Source organism: Nipponia nippon, unplaced genomic scaffold (genome assembly GCF_047370975.1).
Source record: "Nipponia nippon isolate SJK-2023a ecotype South Korea unplaced genomic scaffold, ASM4737097v1 scaffold_4, whole genome shotgun sequence".
Taxonomy (NCBI): domain Eukaryota; kingdom Metazoa; phylum Chordata; class Aves; order Pelecaniformes; family Threskiornithidae; genus Nipponia; species Nipponia nippon.
In genome coordinates, this window is record NW_028262358.1 from 38,725,487 (window position 1) to 38,747,811 (window position 22,325).

Sequence of the window (22,325 nt, forward strand, 5' to 3'; positions counted from 1 at the left end):
AGCTACCTCAAAGAATTTAGAACAGTCTTGGCCTTGATCTTTTAAAAGGATTTTTCCGCCCCCCCAGATGAAACTTTTTTCTCTTCCCGGTTTTCAATGTTGCTATCTGCTATTCCTTTTGACTTTACCAAGGCACCAGCCAGGTACCAAAGTGAAGCTAAATCCTGTGAGAATGAACTTTAGCTCTGTCTAAAAACACAAGTAGAAACACTTACTTATAAACAAAAATGGAATTAAAATCACCAGTGATTTGAACTACATTTAACAGACAATTAATATGCAGTTATGTGTTTACTGTTTGGCCATTGAAATGAATTGTACACACAAACAACATGCTAAGAAAAAAATGTTTGTTTCTTCCTAGGCACATCTTTCCTCCTTTCACTGGTTGCCCAAAATTGAAATAAAAGCTAACACTGAGTAGAACTGTGCTGACCTCTGTTAAAAGATGCCAATGAATGAAAGTGCTTCAGTTTCAGTTGCCACACAGATTCATGCAATTGGCATATATAATCATGGTGATTATAGCACAAGTCAAAAGTAAGATGGAAAATACTTGCCAAGTGGCTAAAAGACAAAGTCTGTATTGAAGAAATTAGTTGTATGTTTGTTTGCTTTAGGACAAACACCATGTACATTACAGAAATGTCATGGTACTCACTTCTATTATAGGTCAATTTCAATTTTAAAAAGCCCATGCTTTTCAGTGTTCTCTTTCATGTACTTCATATAACTTCATATAATTTCAACAACTTTTTTAGTTGCTCATTTTTGTGTGTGTACAGAGTCTTTCTTCCATCTATCCTTACTAAGGAAACATAACCTTCAGTACAGTTGTTTGGATTGTATTCTGAAAAAAAAAGGGAAGAACTGGAATCTTTCCTGACCTGGCACAGCCAAAATTTGAAGAGGGCATTTAAAAAAAACTAACCAAAACCACAAACAAACACCACCACCCCCCACCCCAACCCCTCATACTAACATAGCTCCTCTGTCCTGGAAAGCTGGTTGTTTTTGTGAATGTTTACTGAATATATAGCATAGTATTTCATTTACTGATCTCAGAAGTATCTTACAGAACAGATGAAGATCATAACACCATGTCTGCTGGCAAAAGGCTAAAAAGGTTCTAACATTCAAAAAGTTTACCACAAATATTTTTTTTAAATTTCATTTGACTGCCTTCATATAGCTCCTCTGCCAAAGACAGTATTTCCCCCTCTCTCATTCTCATGCCACTTAATTATTCTATGTTAATTACGGAGATATAAATCTTAATTCTTTGAAAGTCATTTCCCCCATTATATCACCTATATTGCTCTGTTCAAATTGAACGGGCATTTCAGACTGGTTCCCAGTGTTGCTTCTACTCAATCTTTTCATTAACTTTGATGATAAAACACAATAGCTATATTAAATCTGCAGTTAGGAGCAGTTATAAGTATTTTTGAGGATTTAATTCAAAATTAATTGTAGCAATAAGTGCTCCAAAAGGAATAACATGAAATTCACTAAGACAAACAGAACACACCATGTCTTTTAGAATAACTGAAGCACATCTATATGAAATAGGGATTAACCAGTCATTCTGCTCTGACGGGATTAACCAGTCATTCTGTTCTGATTAAAAGCATCTCATAGATACCAAACAGAAAACTGACTGCAAGTCCAAGTTTTATTTTCTCTTGAGATATAATACAGTGTTACAGGCACAAGAGAATTCATTATGTCCTACCAGACACTAATCAATTACAGCCGTATTTTTTTGGTTGGTGCACAATCTATACAAAACAAGATGTACACAAATAAAAGAACCTAGATCACAGTGAAATAAGAGTTTTGGAGAGGCAGGGACAGCACTACACGTGGTAACAGTTATTCAGCCTAGAAAAGGTTGCCATATAAACAACCAAACAGGCTGCCTAAAGATGTTGTGGAATCCCCATCCTTTTAAAGAAGAAATTAAGCAAGTATCAGGTTTAAGGACAGGTAAAAAATAGATAGTACCTATGATTAAGGGAATTTAATTTTCTCTATTGTTGCAGGGGGTTTGTAAATTTTTTTTAAATAGAAGTAGCTTCACAAGTCCTAGAGGGAAAAAAAAAAAAAATCATGCTGATTCTGTGAAAAGGAAACAGGACTTTTTTTAAACCATTATCTTTACAGAGTTGGTGCTTCTACCATTAGAACAAAAAAGGAAAACTGTAGAAACACTGAAATTTAAAGAATAACTAAATCTAACCCCTATATTTCTTAAAAATAATAAATCTGTTGATCTTTCTGGTAGCTGATGTAAAGATATATTACAAAGCCACATTTAAATGTTAGTATCTGATTTCATATTGATAAATAATCTTCTACAAATTAATACAAGCCAGTGTGAAAATTATCATGGCCATACAAAATCAAAATATGTACTGCAAATTCTTATTATTGCACCTTAATTTCTGCATACAAGGAAGAACGTTGATCTAATTTTATGAACGATTACATTTACTACCAAAATGAAGATGCAGCAATGGAGAGGAAACTCTAGATGACAGAGTAGCTACATGGCACTATCTAAAAACTACATACAACAGACCATTACGAGTTCCTACTATGCCATTACAGGAGCTAATAAATAAAAAGCCCATATGTTCTTTTAAGAAAGTGCAAGTGCAATTTCTCTACAACTGTTTGCTTCTTCTCCTAATGTGGAAGCCAAGATACACCTAAAGAAACCTGGAATATTATCACCAGATTGCTTCAGAATGCCCTTGCCTCACCACAGCCAAGAAAAAAAAAATAACAGAGAAAAGTACTAGTTGTTGAAGATGTACTTGAACACCACACAATTTGCTGCACAAGGAAAGAAACAACAGATAAAGAAAGTAGGCAATTCATTTAGTTATAATCATCTCACAAAGCCAGACCACTGCCAGCTAACAGAATTCCGCTTTGCATTGTGTTTTATGTGTTACACTTAACAGTTGGAATGCTGCTGTTTCTAAAGAAAGGGAAATAAAAATATTTATGCATATACTTCCATTATCCAACCTGACACCTCCGCAGAAAAAAATTACCATGCTGTTGTGCTGTCTTATAGCATGGACTCGTTAGTAGTTTATCATTTCACACGATAGTCTTACATACAATCCCATTACTGGATAGCCTCGCTATGAGAGAGTATCCTCCTGGCTGTTTGGTTTGCCCTATATTTGGCTTTGAAACTAGGGGTAGAAATATCTTTATATGTGTTTTCTCCTTCTCTGCCAGATACATGTTTTAGGAGGTCTCTCTCTTTAATCTTGTTAAGTCTGCTGTCCTCCAAGAAGTATTCAGACACAGGAGTGGTTTATCTAATTTCACTGAATTTACAAAAATGTCTGAAGATGAACACTTTGGTGGTTTGGCACTTTCTGACACTGAAGTGACATTTCTCAAGTGGCAGTGGCATTTAAAGGCATGAAGATCTATAAACAGCACAAATAGTGAGGTCTTGAGAGGAACCTCCATGTGCTATTTTCAACTTCTAAGCTTCCTAGTCATACTGCTTATTCACAGCTTTAATAAGCAATGATAAACATATACTGCCAGGCATAATCTACTCTTCCACATTTAACATTACTATAAAGATATGTTTCAGTCAGCAGCCAAATACAAGAGGTTTGTCTGGGAACAAATAGTAGCTTTTATTAGAACATATGACAGAGTTCAGAAGAAAATTTCACACAGACAAGCTCTTTTTCAGCACTCACAATACACAACGATCAGTCCCGCAAGTGTCTGAAAAGTTTTGGGTTTCGGGCTTCACTAGGACAAATTTCACTGAATGGTATAAGAATAAAAGGGGACCTCAGCATTTGATGTGTTAATTTTTTGTTCTTGCCTGCAGCAGAACACCAGAACATATCTCAGGTAGGGGCAGAAAGGCAGTAGAATAGACTGTTCTAGGAGGATGGAGAACTCCCATCACTGCAGCACTTTTGTAAACAGTCTAGACAAACACTGGTCAGGAATAACCTATGAGTAACTGGTCCTGCCTTGGGATGTACAAATTGCCTTTTAAAGTCTTATGAGGAAAATTAATTTGCCTTTTTTGATTTTTACATTTTCCTTCTAATTGAAGGACTCCCAGATTGTTGTTACACTTGAGAACATGTGCACAAGTTTGATTATGAAGTATAACAAAAATTAAAAAAACTTCCTACTAGACAGATTTATGCATCTTTTCTAGGATGGGTACTTTTTTCTTACAAAAAAAAAAAAATAGTCTGTACTGATTTGCAGGATTTTTTTTGAGAACTAATCAGCTCAGCTCACTGTTACCCAAGTCTTTACTTTACCAGGACCTGAGAAAGCTGATATATCCTACTACCTCATAAGAGGTAGCTAAAAAATGCACAATGATCTAAAATCCCTCATGATCTCAGGTAACAGCTTTAGACATATATGAAAAGGCAGACATGACAGAATACAGTCCCTTGAAATGGATATGCAAGAATAGCGAGGCAATTATCTAAAAATTGCCCATGTGAAGAAACAATAGTGTTCAAGACTTTCTGACAGTTGAATTTGATAGTGAGATTGAATTCCATAATTTACACCTGAGGGATCAGCAAGTTGTATAGCCTTCATCAATACAAAGAAAATTAGCATGATCAAAATATTCAGTTAGGTCCTAAATCATATCAAGGCCAGAAGCAAACACAAATCAAATGGAAATTTGTCCATAAAATTTATGAAACAATTCTTGTCCGCAAGCATTACATACTTGTGGTCCCTTTGTTATCAAACCTGCAGGTCCAATTGGAAGGTTAATTAAAAACAGAGCTAATTGTTAGAGCTTCAATAATTGTTATCATTAGAAAATCAGAATATCCAGCAGCTCTACCAAAATGTTGCATCAGCTGGTTTTATATTTCAGAAGGGAAGGATGGTCTAGTTTCTACATTGTTCAGCGTCACATACAGATGACTGAGATCAAATCCTTTCTTTGCTCTGAACCTCCTTCACGATAGTTGGTCAAACTGTTACATCATCTTTGATGCATTTCTTAACTACAAAATACTGCTTTATTTCACAAGAACGTAACAAAGATGAATACATGAAAAAGACTGTGAAATACATATTTTGGAAAGGGGACCATACAAGGACTGTAAAGAGGTACAAAACAAACACTTCAATTTGGTCAAGTTTTTTTGCCCTTAAATGCATGAGTGAGAACTTAATCATGTATAAACCAGAAGGCCTATGTTAAATGAATCACAACCCCCAGAAATTAATCACTGCTGTAACTTGATTGAAGTTAATGAAGCTGCGACCACTTAAACTCAGCGGTGAATTTAGCCTTGAGTGCTGTTTCAACTCTCCCCTTTCCAACAGGAATTTATTAAGGTAATTGCGTAAACAGATGCTGGCTATATGAGCTGTCTCTGATAATTTACACATACTTTTGATTACAGATCTTGGAGAGGTTTTCTGAAGCACACAGTTACCAGTTTTTCTATTAGAATTTTAATGTATGTTTGTAATACCTGAGTCTGTAAATGGAGATCTAATTTGTTTTAGATCAGTTTTCCAGAAAACTCTTATTGTCAAGGCCACTTTAAGTAGCAGTTTCTGTTTTAAAAAAGCATCTTTCCATTAGAAAGTCCCAAATGCCATAAACATTAATAAAACCTAGCATCAGTACTGTAAAAGGGTAAACGAGATAGTTTAAATGATACCAAGACAGGAGAAGATTCACACCCTATAGAGACATTGAATGATTACTATTTCTCCTTGTCCTAATGATGTCATATTTCAGTGCTAAAATAGTAGACTTTAACAGTCTTCCGTAAGAAAAAGAGAAATCCAGATAAGAAACTAAGCAGCTACCAAAACAACATTGGATAAAGGGTAATTTTATATGCCAGCTGCCATAAAATCTTCCTGGGATCAAATGTGTAAGCTCTGCACTGTGAATGTCACTTTATAAAATAAAGACATGAATAAAAGAAGACGCCAAAATATTACTGGACAACTTACAGACTTAAAGGTTTCAGGACAGATGTGCCCCAATTTGTTTATTTTGCCATTAGTCAACTGTAACACTGTAACAACAGAATGAACAACACCTGAACTGTGATACAGGTCCAGCTGAAATGTTGATCTAAAGTCATAAGATCATCATGCCCTCGCTTAGAGGCTAAAAGCAACAAAATTCCAAGTTTTAACCATTAGGAAAGAACCTCCAAAATGTATGCTACAGATTTCTGTATCACTTCAATGACATATTCATCAAGTGAACCTAAAAATCTTCCTAACATGCTCATGTTACAAAGATAAAACAAATACCAGGACTAGGTTGTGTTTGTTTGGGGGTTTTTTGTTTGTGGGTTTGTTTTTTTTTTTAAATCCCAAAGTTATTTTGAATTAATCTCAGTTTGCCCTGCAGTGTCATATTATTTTTTCAAACAAAATAAAGCAAGAAAATTAAATGAATCCCATGCACGGAGAAAAGCAGTGTTAAAGCTCGCATTATAAGGCCACACATTAGCAATTCAGTTTGGACAGATGGAGCAGTGTATTGGAACAACAGTAGAAAAAACTTCATGCTCCTAAGCAACTCTGTTCCTAAAAAGTAAGCGTACAACAGACCAAAATTTGTGTACAGAAATATTTGACACTAACATCATTTCTCCTCTACACTTTTCTTATAAGTTAGCAACACATTTTCAAAGACATCACAGTTACAGAGTAAGTAGATAAATAAGTTAAAAAAAGAGTAAAAAGATCTTTAGCATGACAAGCTCTTGAGCAAGACAACATTGCCAAGTGTTCAAAATAAAGACTTATGACAAGATATACACACAAACATGGGCTGACTGAATTTGAGAGTCAGCAGAATGTGCTCATCAGAATTCAATGAAGAGGAATTCTGAGAGAAGTAAACAGAAGATGCACCCATTTGAATGTTTATACTCCTGTCCACAAAGGTTTAATAGCAACTTTTTTTGCATGCACACAAAAAATATTTGCAGTAAATTTAGTGCTGATGAAAGATGCCAGATTGATAGCCCTAGGGACTGAGTTTCTCTGTATACACAGAACAGATATAGCACAGAGTGAGGAAGTTTGTACCTCTGCCAAAATGCCTCACAATACACAGCTTATGCAACAGTCTTCACACTACGGAACCCTTTGCCTCTCCACTGAAAATGTCAAAAATATTGCTGCTTAGTGTTCATTATACGGGAAAATAAGATGCGGACACTGCTATTAGCATCAGTAGGGACAGAATTCAAGGCATCAGTTCATTTAAAAATGTTTATTTTTGTGCTGAATGGCTCTTTTGTCAGCTGTGAACTTTGCTGCAGTGTTTGTAAGGCTGCAAAGTCAATCTGCACCTGGTGTGAAAATGCTTTCCTATTAAACAGCATGTTATTACAACAGAAAAATAGCACAGGAGGAGTGGTTTAACATAATTTCTTTCCAAATAAGCTCACATTGACATACATGACCATACACCTAGTGCTCAGAAATGATCTCAAAGGAGAACTAACTTGATAGTTTCAATTAATTGGTACCTGACCACTCACTCTCCAGTGATCTGCACAATTGATCTAGCCCACTTTTAATGGACAGTCATTCCCTATTAATCAGGTTTTTAGCGCTAGGATGGAAGCTACACTGTCACATGGAGCAGGCAGGCTTCCAAGGAACCTTGGATTCCTATTTCCCTTACTACTAATAGCTTGGCCAAACAGCAAAAAAACCCAACTTTACCCTCCCTCAAATCTAAGCGTCCAGCCATTTTTCATTGTTAACAGATTACACATAGAAAAGCAGTAAGTTAAGGTTTATAGGGCATAGTGGTTCTAAACGCAAAATTGCTGACCTAATTATAAAGGCCAATTTTCACTTCTAAGGAAGATGTCCAATACAACCCACAGGTTGCAAATCTACTGGATCTCAAACCAGATTGTGGCATAGGATTAAATGCTACTTCAGTCCTTGGGACGTTTCCTTTGCGCATGTATGGGCCTGGAGTGGGGGACAGCGATGACAAGGGAATAGGAAAAAAGAATGAGGCCACTCTCAGATTGATTTTTAAAAAATAATTCTTCCTAGAGACTATTTTCCTAAGCGCACAGTGCTTACAGCACTTCTGAAGAAATATCTAACCACTCCTACTATTTTTCTTGGTCACCATCCAAAGTATTACAACAAGATTATTGAAGTATGCTGAATAAAATAAGTGAAAACAATAATTCTGTGACATCGTGCATCTGAGCAAGGCACAGAGATATTTCTGCCAATTCAAGCACGTAGTGGGTTATTTTATTTTCACATTACTAAAGTTAATACGCTTAAGTGATTTCTTCAGCTCTTTTTCTGAACACCAGTTCTGTTGTAAGCTTTTTTTAAAATTCACATTAGAGGTCATATTTGATAACAGGTAAGGCTTTCAATATATGCATAATTAAAAAAACAGTCAATATTAAGAGTAAATCTTAGATTTTACAATGAGTTAATGATAAAATGGGATTTGGTGAACAAAATAGAAAAAAAGAGTTTCCGAAACAATTACTTGCTAACAAACTTAATCTGTATTCTGAGCCAAATAGGAGATTCTAATGGCAAGCATTACTACCAGGAAAAGAAAAATTATGATCCTGCAAATTTCCATTCACATACCTCTTGTGGGTTTTTTTTGTGCAAGATGGGAATTCTACTGAATTTGTACTTAAAATGAAGTATGGGCATAAGAGTTTGGAAAACTGAGATCAAGATGTATGTATTACTGCAATTCTACCCCTTACTTAGAAATCCTTGTCAATATTTACTATGGCTAAGTGGTTAATACAGAGCAAAATAATACCAAAAGCCTAATGCTTTAATATTAACTTAAAAATAAACTTTAAATGGAACCAAATAAAAGCAAATGCAAAAGACATTTAGAACTGCTGAGAAGAAAGATATCTTTTTACTGATCTTTTTGACCCATACAACTAATGAGCTCTTTTGTTTCAAGCGCAGGCTGGAATCCAACCAAACAGGTAACCCTTTTGATTCCTTCTCTGATTTATTTCAAAAAACAATAATTAGGAGAAAACAAGAATTTCAGAGCACCCAACAATGCACTTAAATTACAAAGACATAAGGCTCTATGAGGTAAGACTGCAAATTCAAACATTTGCATGCGGCAATAGCTGGATTAAACTAGAAACTATATGCCACAATCAGCCATTAACTTAAAAATAACTGTTCAAATGTCCTTGGGATACACTTTAATGTATTAAACAACTTTCTGCATTGTAATTTCTAAACAAAAAAAAAAAAATGTACAAAACTTACCATTTTCCTAAGGTTCCAACAGTTTCTCAAGGATAATGACCAGGTCAGAAAGAGGTAGTCCTTTATGCATGCAAAATTCTGTATATATATCTGGCAGTTCTGGGATGGGGGCGGGGAGAGAATCATAAATGTATCCTAGATATATCTATGGTTCGACGCAGGCAAGTGCTAAGCTAAAGTAAATAAAAATATGAAGAGTGTATCATTTCTAGTGTATGAAGAGTGTCACAGCATTTTGGCTTTACTTAGCAAACACTCCTCTGCATAATCTCAATTACTCTGAGCAGCTCATTCAAAGATGACCCTAGCACTCCTGAGTGCTCTGACTGGCAACAAAAAATTCCAAAATTCTTTAATTAACCTTAAAATATATGGAACACAACATGGTAATACAGTAGCTATACCTAACCTTTCTGTGACCATAGCTATCAACAAACTTTGATAAGAAATGCTGAATTAGGACATCACTAAACACTTGCTCTAAGAAAACCAAGTTCTGCTCAATGTTCTAAAAGTCCTATGAATTACTGAATTATCAGACTAATTAGTAAGAGAGGAAAAAGCTATTAAAAACATAAAGTCCAGTTTAAAAATGGATTGAGGTCTATCCCATCATCCAGCTGAACAGTCTGTCCATTTCCCTTAAGGCACAGGGAAGACTATTACAGCACTCAGTGTAAAAGAGCAGAGTATTTAAAAATAAATTGCAGATAGGAAGAACTGCTGCATTCAACAAGGCATTTGCAATCTTTCCTAAATCCAGCCCAGCCCCTCTTCATGCCGCATGCAGATCTGCCAAACAGAGAACAGCAAAGCCACAATTTTCTGTCCCAGGTTCTGTTTGATAGAGTTATGTCAAACAAAATGATTTTGCTTAGTAAGTAAGCACGTGTTAATTTCTCACTTTACAAAGAGAGAAACAAGATATTAGAAATTAAACAATTTACACAAAATCATACAGAAAGTCTAATTTGAAGACCAGTCTACTCTGATTGCCAGATCACTCTTGCCTTCTGCACAAACTAGGCAGCGAACAGGGAAACACTTTTGGGAGGATTCTCTCTCCCCTTCCCTAGAACTCCATCACACCGCAGCCGCTCACCTACCACCGACAGGTTCTAGCACAGTATCCCTGAAGGATGAACCCCAGTTTTGCAGAACTTGAATACGTTTTGAAGATGGTCCTAAAGTTGTTTTTCGTTAAGGCATTAGAGAAACTGTTGAAAAGACAACGTCGCTGCTATTGAATTACTGGTGCTACCGAAAACGTAAATGCAAGACGGTACCGGGCAGAAAGAAGCCGACAACAGACCGATGCCGGAGATCTGCCGGAGCACGATCCTGCACCTGCTGAGGGCGGCAGGGCGATACAAAGAACCAAGTCCTGAATTGACTCTTTAGCTGCAGACGCGGATATCAAAGACTCCCGTGAAACACCCCGGCAAACCTCAAACTGAATACGTAGCTCCTGGGACTTCCACCAACAAACCCAGCAGACACCGCTCCACCGGCGCCCGGCTGCGCGTTTCTTGCCGGGTGAAGCCTCCCCCCCCTAACAGCCACCACATCTCTTATCCCTCCGTTTTGCTCCAGGGGCACCGCTCCGGGTGAGGGAGCCGCATAGCCGGCACCTGCCAGCCCGGCTGAGGCGAGCAGCGAGCTCTGCCCGCCCTATTCGCCCGGTACTGGCCTCCCCGAGCCGCGCGCCGCGGCCGTTTAACCGCCGCCCGCGCGCGCTCGCTCGCCTCACGGCGGAGCTTCGCCACCGCCGGGCGGGCGGCGGGAAGGTGTCGTCCCCGCCGCCTCAAGGCGAGGCGGCGGGGACGGCACCTTCCCGGCGGCCCTCACCCCCTCCCCGTAGCCCCCGGTCGCGGCCGGGACGAGCGGAAGGTGGCGGCGGTGCGCGGCACCGGAGGAAACATCTCCCCTTCCCCTCCTCCTCCTACGGATAAGCCCCTGTCAGCTCACCTCAGCGCCGTTGCGGCTCGGGCGGCCGGGACCCGCCACCCGGCATGGCGTGGAGGTGAGGGGGATGGTCCTGCCGCGCTGCCGCAGGCTCCCGGCGGTGCAGGGCTGGCACCATAGAGAGGACGGCGGGACGAGAGACCTCCGACGATAGAGCGGAAGAGCGCTAGAGAAGCCGGGGAGAGGCGGAAGTGACGCTCCCGTTGCCGCGGCGATCCCGCACCCGGTGCTTGCTAGCGTGGGGCCGGTGGTGGCGGCGGCGTGGTGATGCTTGCAGGCCGGGCCCCGCCGGGCGCCGCGGATTGCTGCCGCCGTCTCCTGGCGGCGGCTCTGGCGGCGGGGCTGCGGCCGCTGCTGTGCGGGCTGCCGTCCTGCTGGGCGACGGCGAGGCGGTCGGTGGGGCAGTGGCCGAGCCCGGGCCTGCGGGTGCCGGAGGCGGCGGAGGCGGAACGGCTGGTGCAGCAGGTGCAGCGGTCCGGCGTGCCGCTCCGCCGGTTCATCGCCTGCCCGCAGCTGGCGCGCACCGTGCAGCGCTGCTTGCAGGGTGGAGCCAGCCCCGGTCCCCAGCCCGTCCTGCTCGAGTGCGCGCCCGGTAAGCTGCCCCAAGGCTCCTGCCGTCCTCCGCCCGCCTTCCCGCCTGTCCCGCTGTCCTCCCGGAGGGGTGGGCCCCTCCGGGGCTTCGGCGTCCCCGGGGCTGCCGGGACGCGGCGCTGCTCGGCGTGCCCCAGTGACCTTGCGGGGTCAGCGTGAGCTGCCGCCCTCGCCACCGGCGGTAACGGGCCCCCGGCCCTGCTCTCCGGGGCCTGCGGAGAAGTGGTGGTGCTGAGGGAAGGGGACGGGGCGCTGCTTCTCCCGGGGTTTCGGGCGGGGGTGGCGGCTCCGTTGCGTGACGGCGGTGCCAGGGCCCGGCGGGACGGGATCCGTGCTGGCGGCTGCCCCGGCCGCCGCCCTGGTGTCCTCCAGGGGCGGGCGTTGGCGACCGGCAGGGCCGTCTGGGTGTCGCGGCACTGCGGTATGCCTGGGGCAGGCGGCGTGGGCTGCATTTATACAGAGCTTGGGGGAATGAGTGAGTGCTCAGTCTGGAGACTTGAGTCACTAGTGTTAAAACTTTACTATAGAGTAAGTAGAGATGTAAATTTCTGTCCAGGTAATATTTTAGGTTTTGTAGGCGAACTTATCTCTCAGCAAAAGCATGCCTAAGACTGTGGGCCATTACATAGCTAGCTAGCTCTCTGCAGTTACTTAATGTTTTTTTTTACATTTCTGCAGAGGGTGTTTTACCTGTAGAGATAATATACATAAGGTTTCAAAGTATGTTTCAGTTGGCAGAAGAAAAAAAGTGGTAGAAATATTTGAAACATTGTATCTTACGTTCCTCAGTATCTAATTGCAATGCTGTGCTTAGTGTAATTTATTGAGCAATCACAGGCAGGCTGCGTGTAAATCTTTTTTCTAACTGTTGTTTTGAAGTGTGTTTAAACAAACACAAGTTATCTCCTGTTGAAGATGGTATTTACCAAGTATTGTGTTGGCAAAATAACTAAGGAAATCACTTTGAAAAAATGAACTTTTTTTTTTTTTTAATATTTTCCCCTTTCAGGTCCTGGAATCTTGACCCGAACTCTGCTCAATGCAGGTGTTAGAGTGGTAGCTCTAGAAAGTAACTCAGCTTTTCTTCCAAACTTACAGGTACACTTTTGATTTGGTAGCACATTTCTAAAGCTTAAAGGGAAAATAAGAAATTAACTTACAATTGTGTAATAACTGTTGGATCAAAAAGGAATTAGCCAGTAACTGTTACTTGTAACATCTGAAATAACACTTAATAATAGTAAGTATTGTTTGATTTTACATTGCACGTTCAGCAACAGACTATTTTATAATTAATTAATTTGACATTTTGTGTGTGCAGGAATTCAAGTTCATAATCTTCCTATGAATAGTTTCATGCATAAATTTGAGCCTAATACTAGTCAGAGCCACTGTAGTTGTGCGTGTTTAAGCAAGATGTCTGTACGTGGCTTTCAGAAATCTGAAAAAATAGTCTTGGTTATTCTGATTATCTCATGGTATTATTTAATCTATCGTCCTGCAATTGACTGGTAACATTGAGACACTTACATGTGTTGTCCTCTCCTGTTCACTTTGGCTTTGCGTGGATTCAAAGGTGGTCAGACATAGAGCTGCAGAAGTTGCACTAGGATTGTGTTTCAATGCTGTAGAGTAGAGGCTTGGAACCAAAGACTCTCATGTGACTTAAAATGTGTATAAAGGGCATTCTCTCTGCATACGTGAAGAATTCCAGTTGTAAATCATTAAATACAGTGGCTTGTTTAGTTGAGTATAGCATTTTTTGCAAAACATTGCTGAACATCTTACTGATTTAAGAACGTGTTTTAAAGCTCCAGTTGAGCAGCACAACTTGTCAAAATGCCCTGCATAATGAAGGAAGCTATTCTTTTTGTCAGCACTAAGAAGCAGCTCTGAGATTTGACTCTTGCTGACTGGGTAGCAATTTTAGGTAGTGCTTGAACATTTTCTTTGTTTGGGTTGGGTGTTTTGCCAGACAGGTTACTGCATCCAGATTTCTTCAACTGAAACTAATTTTATTCAGTCCCTAGAGAATAGCCTGGATGGACAATTAAAGGTAATTTACGGTGACTTCTTCAGACTGGATCCTTTGGTGACTGGAACGGTGAAACCACCTGCTATGTGTTCTGACAAACTTTTTGAAACCATGGGTGTAGCAGCAGTTCCTTGGAGGGCAGGTATATGTATATCATCACACATGTTACAAATACATTTGAAGGGTGCATAGGCGATTTGGCAAAATCTTTGGGATTTGCTTGAGGTGTATGTTCTATTTAATATATATGCTGGATTAATGGATATTATTTCCTACATTTCAGCTTTATTTAGGTTCTCGATAGCTTTAAAAAACCCTTGTGGCAATATGAAATCTCAGCTATTTGTTTATCTTCATTAAAGGTTTAGGCTAATGCAAACTGGGCTTAGCTTTGACTAAAGCTTCAATTGTATTCATTCTTGAACAACATGAGCTGACAGACTTTCTTTTCTTAATTGTTTGTAGTTTAGACATTAGCATTGAGATTGTCTAGTAAATATTCCAGAATTTTAAAGATACTTTTACACACTGTTGAAACAGATGTACCTGTGAAAATTTTTGGAATCTTACCACAGAAGAAGGAAAGGAACACACTTTGGAGGCTTCTTTTTGCCCTCTATGAATGCAGTTCCATATACAGATACGGAAGAGTAGAACTCAACATCTTTATAAGTGAAAAAGAGTACAAGGTACGTATAAGAGATTTTACAGGCAGTAAAGAATAAGTAGTGCTTCACAGAACACAAAAACATGTATTTTGTATAGTTAATGTTTTTGCTAGTGAATTTCTTTTTCTGCCAGAATTTTTAAGTCTTGTCTGTTTCCTATTTGTTCTCTTTACACAGTAATGGCACTGTCAACAAACATTCTGTTGCCACAAATCTTACAAATGTGAAGGCTGGTCCTTGAGCAGGATATGCAGCAGCAGGCTAGCTGCTTTCCATTGTAACTTGTGAGGTGCTTAAACTCTGTAATGTGCAACAAAATCATTTACTAGTTGCAGGTAATAGTCAATGAAGACTGAATTCAAAACACCTTGTGAAGAGGATTCAGAGTTACTAAATACCATACTCAGTGAGATGCGCTTGCTCTCTTGAGCTACTTTTGTATGCAGTACTGAAAAAAAATGAGGCAAAATATGAGTGATTTACACATTTTTTTTTTAAGGTTCTGTACACTAAGGTGTAGAGCAGCTTTCTGGGTTATGTGTTCCTAATTTACACTTCGTCCCAAACCTCTAGAACTGTACTTACAGTTCAAGGGTACTTTGTCTTTTTGTGAAACTGTGGGGCTCATACAGAGCCACAAACCTTTAATTACTTGAAGTAAGCAAAGACTTCCAGGTGTGTTTACACAGCCTGTGTTGTGTCTAATATCCTACTGAAAAAAATCAGAAGTCTTAAGTATGTGCTTCTGCGAAATGACAGGTTGGACACCACTGAAATATCCACTTAAATAGTATGTTTTCAGTGGCCAGATTTTTGAGCAAATAGGGGGCAGCCTATTCATTTAATGCAGTCACTGTGTTTTTTATTAAGTTTTCTGGTTTTATTGTGAACCCTGTTAAATGAGGGTTGTGTACCTAAGTAAAAGCAATTGGAACCTTCTTTTGGTTTTTTGGTTGATCATATGACAAGGCTCTCTAAATCTATTATGAGAAGTTAAATCTCCCTGCTACAATTTACTTCATTCTTTGCCCTGTTTGAAAATAACCACAAGTTTTTCTTTTTCTCTTGCCCTAAGTGTTGTCTGATCTGTAATATTGATCAGGATGATGACTGCACAAGTTGCTTAATGTTCAGTGAGGTCACCTGATGTTTGGCTTACTCTACTTGTGTGTCTTATTGGGAATATTATCTTACCAGTATGAGCTGATAACTCTGCCCGTGTTATGGTTTTTATACAAAATGATCCCTGTTTCTCTTCTGTGTGAAACTTCTCTGCCTTAAAAGGAAGCTAGAGATTCCTACACAGCTCAGTTATGCAAATAACTGCTGCGAAGAAATACTTAGACTGCCATAATGTCTTCTAATCATGTGTTCTGACAAGATGTACTAAAATAGCACAGAGTATGTATTTGACGCCTAATGTAACTTTACCTTGGAATTTTAGACTTAACTATGAATTTCTTACCACTTGTTATATATATAAGGATTTTTCTTCGATAAAGAAGCAATCTTACTTTTTGCAACAAAAATGCTCTTTCTTTGCCATTTTGTTAGGTATTAACAGCAAAGCCTGGGGAAGCGAGGGCTTACCAAGCATTTACTGTACTTTGGCAAGTAGGATGTGAAATTCAGCTACTGCACATGGTAAGTCTTTTGTACCAGCTGACATGGTCTAATGCTATGGACATGTTTTTAGAAAAGGGTTTACAGTGCTTTATTATCGTAAACTAATTGGAAGCTAATTTGACTATTGAAAACTTTTGGATATAAAAACCCGAAACAGTCATGTTTTGTGTCAAACTCTTTCACTTAAGCAGCATCATTAACTATGATGCCAGTATTTTCATTACAAGCCGTTGTATTCAAAAACATTTATTCTCATAAGCTGGTAGATAATAAAGAGATGTTTGTGCAACAGATAAGTCTTTTCCATCTTGCTAGGGGTTGTGTGAGACTAGCAGACTGCTCTTCCAATCTGTCATAGTCTGCTCTTTGTTACGTCCTCTGCATTTTGCCATCATGTATGCTTTCAACTTCCTGAGCTGTGTTCAGTAGAAATATGTTTTTCAGTCTTGGTGCCTTTATGTTCCAAGCAGCCCTGCTTCTCCTGCTAGTCAATAACTATCTTACCTTATCAAACATGCTATGGTTTAGTTTCAAAAAGTTCATGTTGTCCCCCCACCTCCACATGAGCACGTGGCCATCAGCTTTCACTTACTTTATGCTTTTTAGATTTATCTTTGTGCTCTGTTTTTCTAGGAATCTACCTTCATAGTTTAAATGTTTTGCTAATCTAAAATTAAAAGTTTCACTGTCTGTTGTCTTCCAAATACCTTATACCACGAGGTATATATTAAGGTAAATATTAAGGAGTTGAAGAATAAGATGATGCTCAAGAAACCTTTTACATATGCATGCCCTGGTCGTACAGTGTTTGCTATACATCTGCTTGTAGCTACTTCAGGAGACAAGTTATTGAGCTGGTGGGACTTTTGTTTGGACTCATTAGAGCAGCTCTTATGATCAGCTGTCAGTTTTTGGCTTTGGTTCAAATTTTGAGCTTGAAACCAATAGATAGCCTCAGTAACATATGGTAATATATACAAGTTATTTGATTATAAGTAATTTACCAGTGCTACTCAGATACTTTGTCAGGAATGTGATTAAATAACGTTTTCAGTCTGGGCTTTGTGTGCTTATTACTTTTTTTTTCCTAGTTCTATTTACATTATTTTAAAGAATGGGGGAAAACTAATTTGACTGGATTGATGGTAAATGTTTTTCCAAATTCTAACAAAGCATTTTAATTCTGTAATATATTTGCTCCCTCCCATAGGAACCTTGGTCATCGTTTGCAACTAATCTGAAAAATGGGGGGCTGGCAGTGCCAAAAAGCATGGTAAGGTTGTTGTGTGTACTTTTCTCTTTTTCGAGATGCAGCTAAGCCACTTTTAATTAAAGGTTAAAATAACTTTATAACAGCATTTACACATATTTTTGGCTGTGAATAGTGTATTTTTTGAGACGTGTCCTTCTAATTAAAACTTATGGGCAGCATGTAGATGCATCAGAAGTGGGGTGAAGAATTGCTATTAGCTTAGAAACTGAAATAAACTAGTATCTACATTGTCTATGACGGAAAAAATAGAGTGAATAAACAGCATAAAGGGATGTGAACAGGTAAAGTCTTTTTCAAAAAAAGTTACTGACAGGGTCACATCTACCTGCTTGAACAAAACAAGTGTTACCACAATTAATAGTACAATCAGTGTGCTGCTGGTTTTGATTAAAATGGTTATTCACATGTCCAGTGTAGATTCCGTGTGCTAGTTAATTGCTGAAAAGTATGAGACTCAAAGCTTAAATTTGAGAAGTGGAAAAATACCCTGTCTAAAGTTCTTTACTTTTCTCTTCTAGAGAAGTAATGATGTTCCTTTGTATGATATAAGAATATTTCTATTTAATACCAATAATATAAAAGCATGTTTACTTAATATTTGGTTTTACCCTCCCCAGAAAACTGCTACAGTAGTATATTGAGTGTTGTTTGAAATGTTACTGTACAATCCTGACTGTACTGACTCTAAGTGAATATAAGTGACTGGGTGTGCCTTACATACTTAAGTGTGTCGCTGTAAAGCCACGCAGAGAGGCATATCAGGTGGATCACATAGGATGTATTGTGGCAGCCTTAGGAGAAGTACAAATGTGAGATCTATTGGATGATATATCCATTGCTGCCAATACAGAAGTACATTTATTTCAGTTAAAGACTCCACCCCCTCTCAATTTCATGTTGCAATATTGTCTGTTACACTCGAACAATTCCGTCTTTATGTAGAAAAGGCAAGTAGATCTGATACCTTGCATAGATAGGAATACTATAGGCCACATAATCTCTTGAAAACTCACATCAAGCCTGTATTGTCTATTTCAACTAAGAAAGTTCAGTCTTAAAAAATAAAACCAAAGTGATAGTACGTCTGTTTTTTTGTTTTCTATTTCCTTTCTTGTTTGGGGGGCGGGAGGAGGTAAAGCATCTTCGTTCTAAAGCAAGATTTTAAAGCCCCAGCTTCCAAAGAAATCATCATGTTAAGACTTCTAAAACTCTTTAAGAAACGTTACTGGTGGCACAGATGAAATGCTTACTCTTAGCTAAAGACAGACACTGTCTTAAAAATTACTTTTCAGTGGCTTGTTTTGTTTTTCTTGCAGTGGCTGCCAAATGACCATTTATGTTTGGTACGACTGACTCCTCAACAAAATCTATTTACAGGAGGTTTGAAGCCCACAAATTCAGCTACCTTTATTTTCATGGTGAAACAGTGTCTTGCTAAACCCAAGTCTAGACTTACTGATAGATTAAAGTAAGTAAGAAAGAATTACAGTTTTCATACTTTTTCTTCAGAGAAATATAGGAAAATATTAAAATATGTTCTCAAAGCAGTATTTATTTGCAGCTGAAATACAGCTTTTTTTTTTTTTTTAATTAGTTATCTACATGTAGAATAGAAGATTTCATTTTTGCAACCCACAATACAATATTTTGGGCACTGTTCCTGGCCTGTATTCACAGATGATAACAACTTGAGGTTTGACAGGAAGGTGGGCAAGTATTTAGAATGTAGATGTGCAGTAATTGTCTGTACCTCCAATGGAGGTGAGGTCATGTATCTGCAAGAAGTTTTCACTCACTTTACAGACATAATAATAAAGTCACCAAGAGTTTTACAGGTATAGAAATTAAAAGCTGAAAAAAGAATTTCAGTTTATAACAGACATCAAAGTAATGCTAATGAAAACAGCTGAAGTTTATTGAAGGTGAAGTGGGGATGTCCTCAAATGTATTTCAGTTATCTAATTAAAAAATTAGGCTTTAGACCTATTTACCAATTATGCAACTCTCTAATTATTCTTTTTGATATTACATTGGAGCTATTCACTTTGCTTCATGATCAGTAGAGTTCTGTTTCCCATAGATGTTTGCAGTCTGGAAAGCATTGACTTCAACTTGTTAATGAAAATAATTAATATATTTCTCATTTGCTGACAGTGGTTTATGGAAATTAATTTCCGTAAAGGAGAAGAAAAAAACCTAATAAATTCCAGTAACTCATTCAGCAAAGATAAGTGCAAAGAGCTTTAATGGATTTCTTTCTTAAAGCTCAATGGCATACCTAATCTCCACTCAGTCCTTCAGCCAGGAAGTGGAGCTACCCTTGAAGGGTTCCGATGTGCATCTTCTGTGTATTTATACACTCTGTTCTTGTCTGGGAAATAGTTAATGTATATGCACATTTACAAAAGGTCTAGTTTTCATAGCAATGATGTAGATGGGGAGACAGTGGATACATCTGTTTATATATAGAAGAGAATACCTGGGAGGTGTAAGTGACACTAACTCAGGCTTTACTGAATCATCTTGTTGAAGATGACCTTGGCTTTAATTTGCCAGGCATTGAAGAATAACCCCTTTTTATGCTGTAATGCCTGTTACTGACCTATGCAGTTGGGGCAGAGGAGGGAGGGAGGGCACCCACCCTCTAATGAGGAGGCTTATGTGATTTGGTATTGTCGATGTCTGCTGGGGGCTTTATTTGGTATTTATGTGTCTTATTAGCAGAGGTTTCTTCCTGTTTGCAGTATGGATTGAAAATAACTTCTGTTGCAGGAAGATGTTAACTTCTTCTAGAAGCTGCGAAAGAGTGAAATGGACCTTCAGATACTGTTTCTTGCTCTTTAATTTTTCACAGAAAGAAATGCTTTGTTATGATTTTGTTTGTTTGTTTGTTTCAGTTCGTGGAGCTTGGACAATGGTGGCAAATTACTGAGCGAGCTAGAAATTCCAAAAAATGCTGAAACACGTAACTTGTACCCAGAAGACTATAGGCGTCTTTTTGAGGCTTTGCAAAACTCCAATACATTTACTGAAACCTGGTTCCATGATGAAGTCTTGGAAAGTATAAGGAACATAAACTTATAAATGTAAAGCTGCTGTCTTTTGGAAGATCACCTTTGCTTCTGGAAGATTACTTTGATAAGAAATGATTTAAATAAAATCAGAGATACTGCTAGCTAGATATTTTCCTGTCCAAACAGGGAAAATAAATTTAGCAAGTAACAAGAGCCCTTCTACACAGGATGAAAGTAACGGATTCACAGTTATTTGATCACAGTCCTATCTAGAATGGACAAACTTTGCATCTTTTCCAGGAGCATATTAGTGACCTGCTGCTTTTGGATGTACCACTTAAACGGAACTTTTTGTTACACTGCTGTATATTTACAACATTTGAAAAAAATAACAGACCAAATATCGTTATTTGTGTGGTTTGTATTTTAGTGCTCAGTGATTTGAATACCCTTCTGCAGATTCCTAAAATACATAGGTCTTTACAACCACTGAATCTCTTACATTGTCTCTTAATCTAAAAACCTTGCAGTTCGAAGTCAACATAATATTAATAAATCAATAGTGGTGGGTTAATAGAAGACAAGGTAATGACAGCATGATAAAACATCAACTGAGAGTTGGGGTTTTTTTGGTTTTTGGTTTTGGTGGTTTTTTTTTTCACCTAAAGATTGTTTTATCTCTGGGGAAAAAAGTTGTAACAATTCTTTCTTTTGAAAATTTGAAAAGAACTCTGGGCAGCCTTTCTAGTTTACAATATGCGAACACCTATATGTGTGTAGGCTTTATCTTATTTTAGGTCTAAAAACAAAGTCACCAGAACATTCAGTGCTGTATAAACTGTTTGGGGAAAAAAAAAAAAAAAATCTTACCTGCAACCTTTGTCAATATGTATTTTTTTAATGTGTATTATATGTACAAAATAACTTCAAAACCATATACTATTAAAATTCTCTTTTTAGCCATAGTATTCCATAATGAAACCTGTTCCTAGTTTCTCTTCTTGTCTTACCATGTAACTATTCTGTTGTTGTCTGATAGTGCTGGCAGGCTGTACGGGTTCTGTGTTCTATACTATCTCCTCTAGGAAGAGCTGTGGCCAAAAATATGCTTTTTTAGCAGAGCAGGCGTTAAAAAAATGTCTTTTTGGTAAAGGCTGAGCTATTTTCAGGCTGTGGAAAACAGCAGCAACCAAACCAATGCAAACACAGAATTGTATTTCTTAAGCATAGTGTGCGGTATAGATGTGACAAGCATTCATCTCTGTCTTCCTCCTGCAGTTCCTGCTGTAGAAGAAAAATTGACTTCAAGCAGCCTCAGTTCCCTCTGCTAGCTAGTTTGCCGCTATCTGTTTAGGCTGCTGATAAGCCTTCATAGTGTTGTTATGATGTAACCACTGGAAAGGCTGAGTTTTAATTTGCAATCTGTCTTAGAGCATTGCTGGTGTTCTGGTGTAGGTCATGAAGATTTGAGGCCTGCTTTCTGTTTACATCTTTTACTATTTCAGATAACTTGCATTATAAATTTACCATGAATACCAAACTTGCACTAACAGAAGCAATTCCACCTTTTTTCAGTCTCAGCAGATGGTAACTGTCTTATCTACTGCTCTACAAGAATGCAGTACCTCCTGGGCTGATTCCCACCACCACCTTGAATCAAATACCTAGCTCTTGTTGCAGCATGATGTCTTATATCAGTATACCAGCAGAAGTATTCAATGCATAAAATATAAGACCACCACTGTCTATATAAACTTCTTTAACTGTATTGCTGATGACATTTCAAACATGAACTGAAAAAAATAAAATTATTTGCTGTGATATTTTGA

At 38.6% G+C, this 22,325-nt stretch overlaps 2 protein-coding genes across 7 annotated transcripts in view; one reads left to right on the forward strand and one right to left on the reverse strand.

Annotated features, from left to right (window-relative positions):
- Nucleotides 1-11,429, reverse strand: part of CNST (consortin, connexin sorting protein) — a 52,679-nt gene extending 41,250 nt beyond the window's left edge. The window contains exons 1-2 of one of the 6 annotated variants that reach the window (XM_087774905.1): nucleotides 11,293-11,421; nucleotides 9,325-9,423 (exon numbers count right to left, since the gene is read on the reverse strand). The gene's annotated coding sequence lies outside the window, so the exon portion shown is untranslated. Of the gene's footprint in view, nucleotides 1-9,324; nucleotides 9,498-10,610; nucleotides 11,117-11,292 lie in introns of those variants that run through there. The other 5 variants (XM_087774907.1, XM_087774906.1, XM_087774904.1 and 2 more) reach the window with 5 other exon arrangements.
- Nucleotides 11,430-11,529: 100 nt separating this feature from the next.
- On the forward strand, nucleotides 11,530-22,323 carry TFB2M (transcription factor B2, mitochondrial). The gene is made up of 8 exons (XM_087774909.1): nucleotides 11,530-11,881; nucleotides 12,890-12,978; nucleotides 13,904-14,057; nucleotides 14,456-14,604; nucleotides 16,138-16,227; nucleotides 17,420-17,482; nucleotides 18,799-18,950; nucleotides 20,380-22,323. Exons 1-8 carry the CDS (start codon nucleotides 11,557-11,559, stop codon nucleotides 20,564-20,566), a joined length of 1,209 nt encoding a protein of 402 aa, XP_087631035.1. The 5' UTR covers nucleotides 11,530-11,556; the 3' UTR covers nucleotides 20,567-22,323.
- Nucleotides 22,324-22,325: the final 2 nt, after the last annotated feature.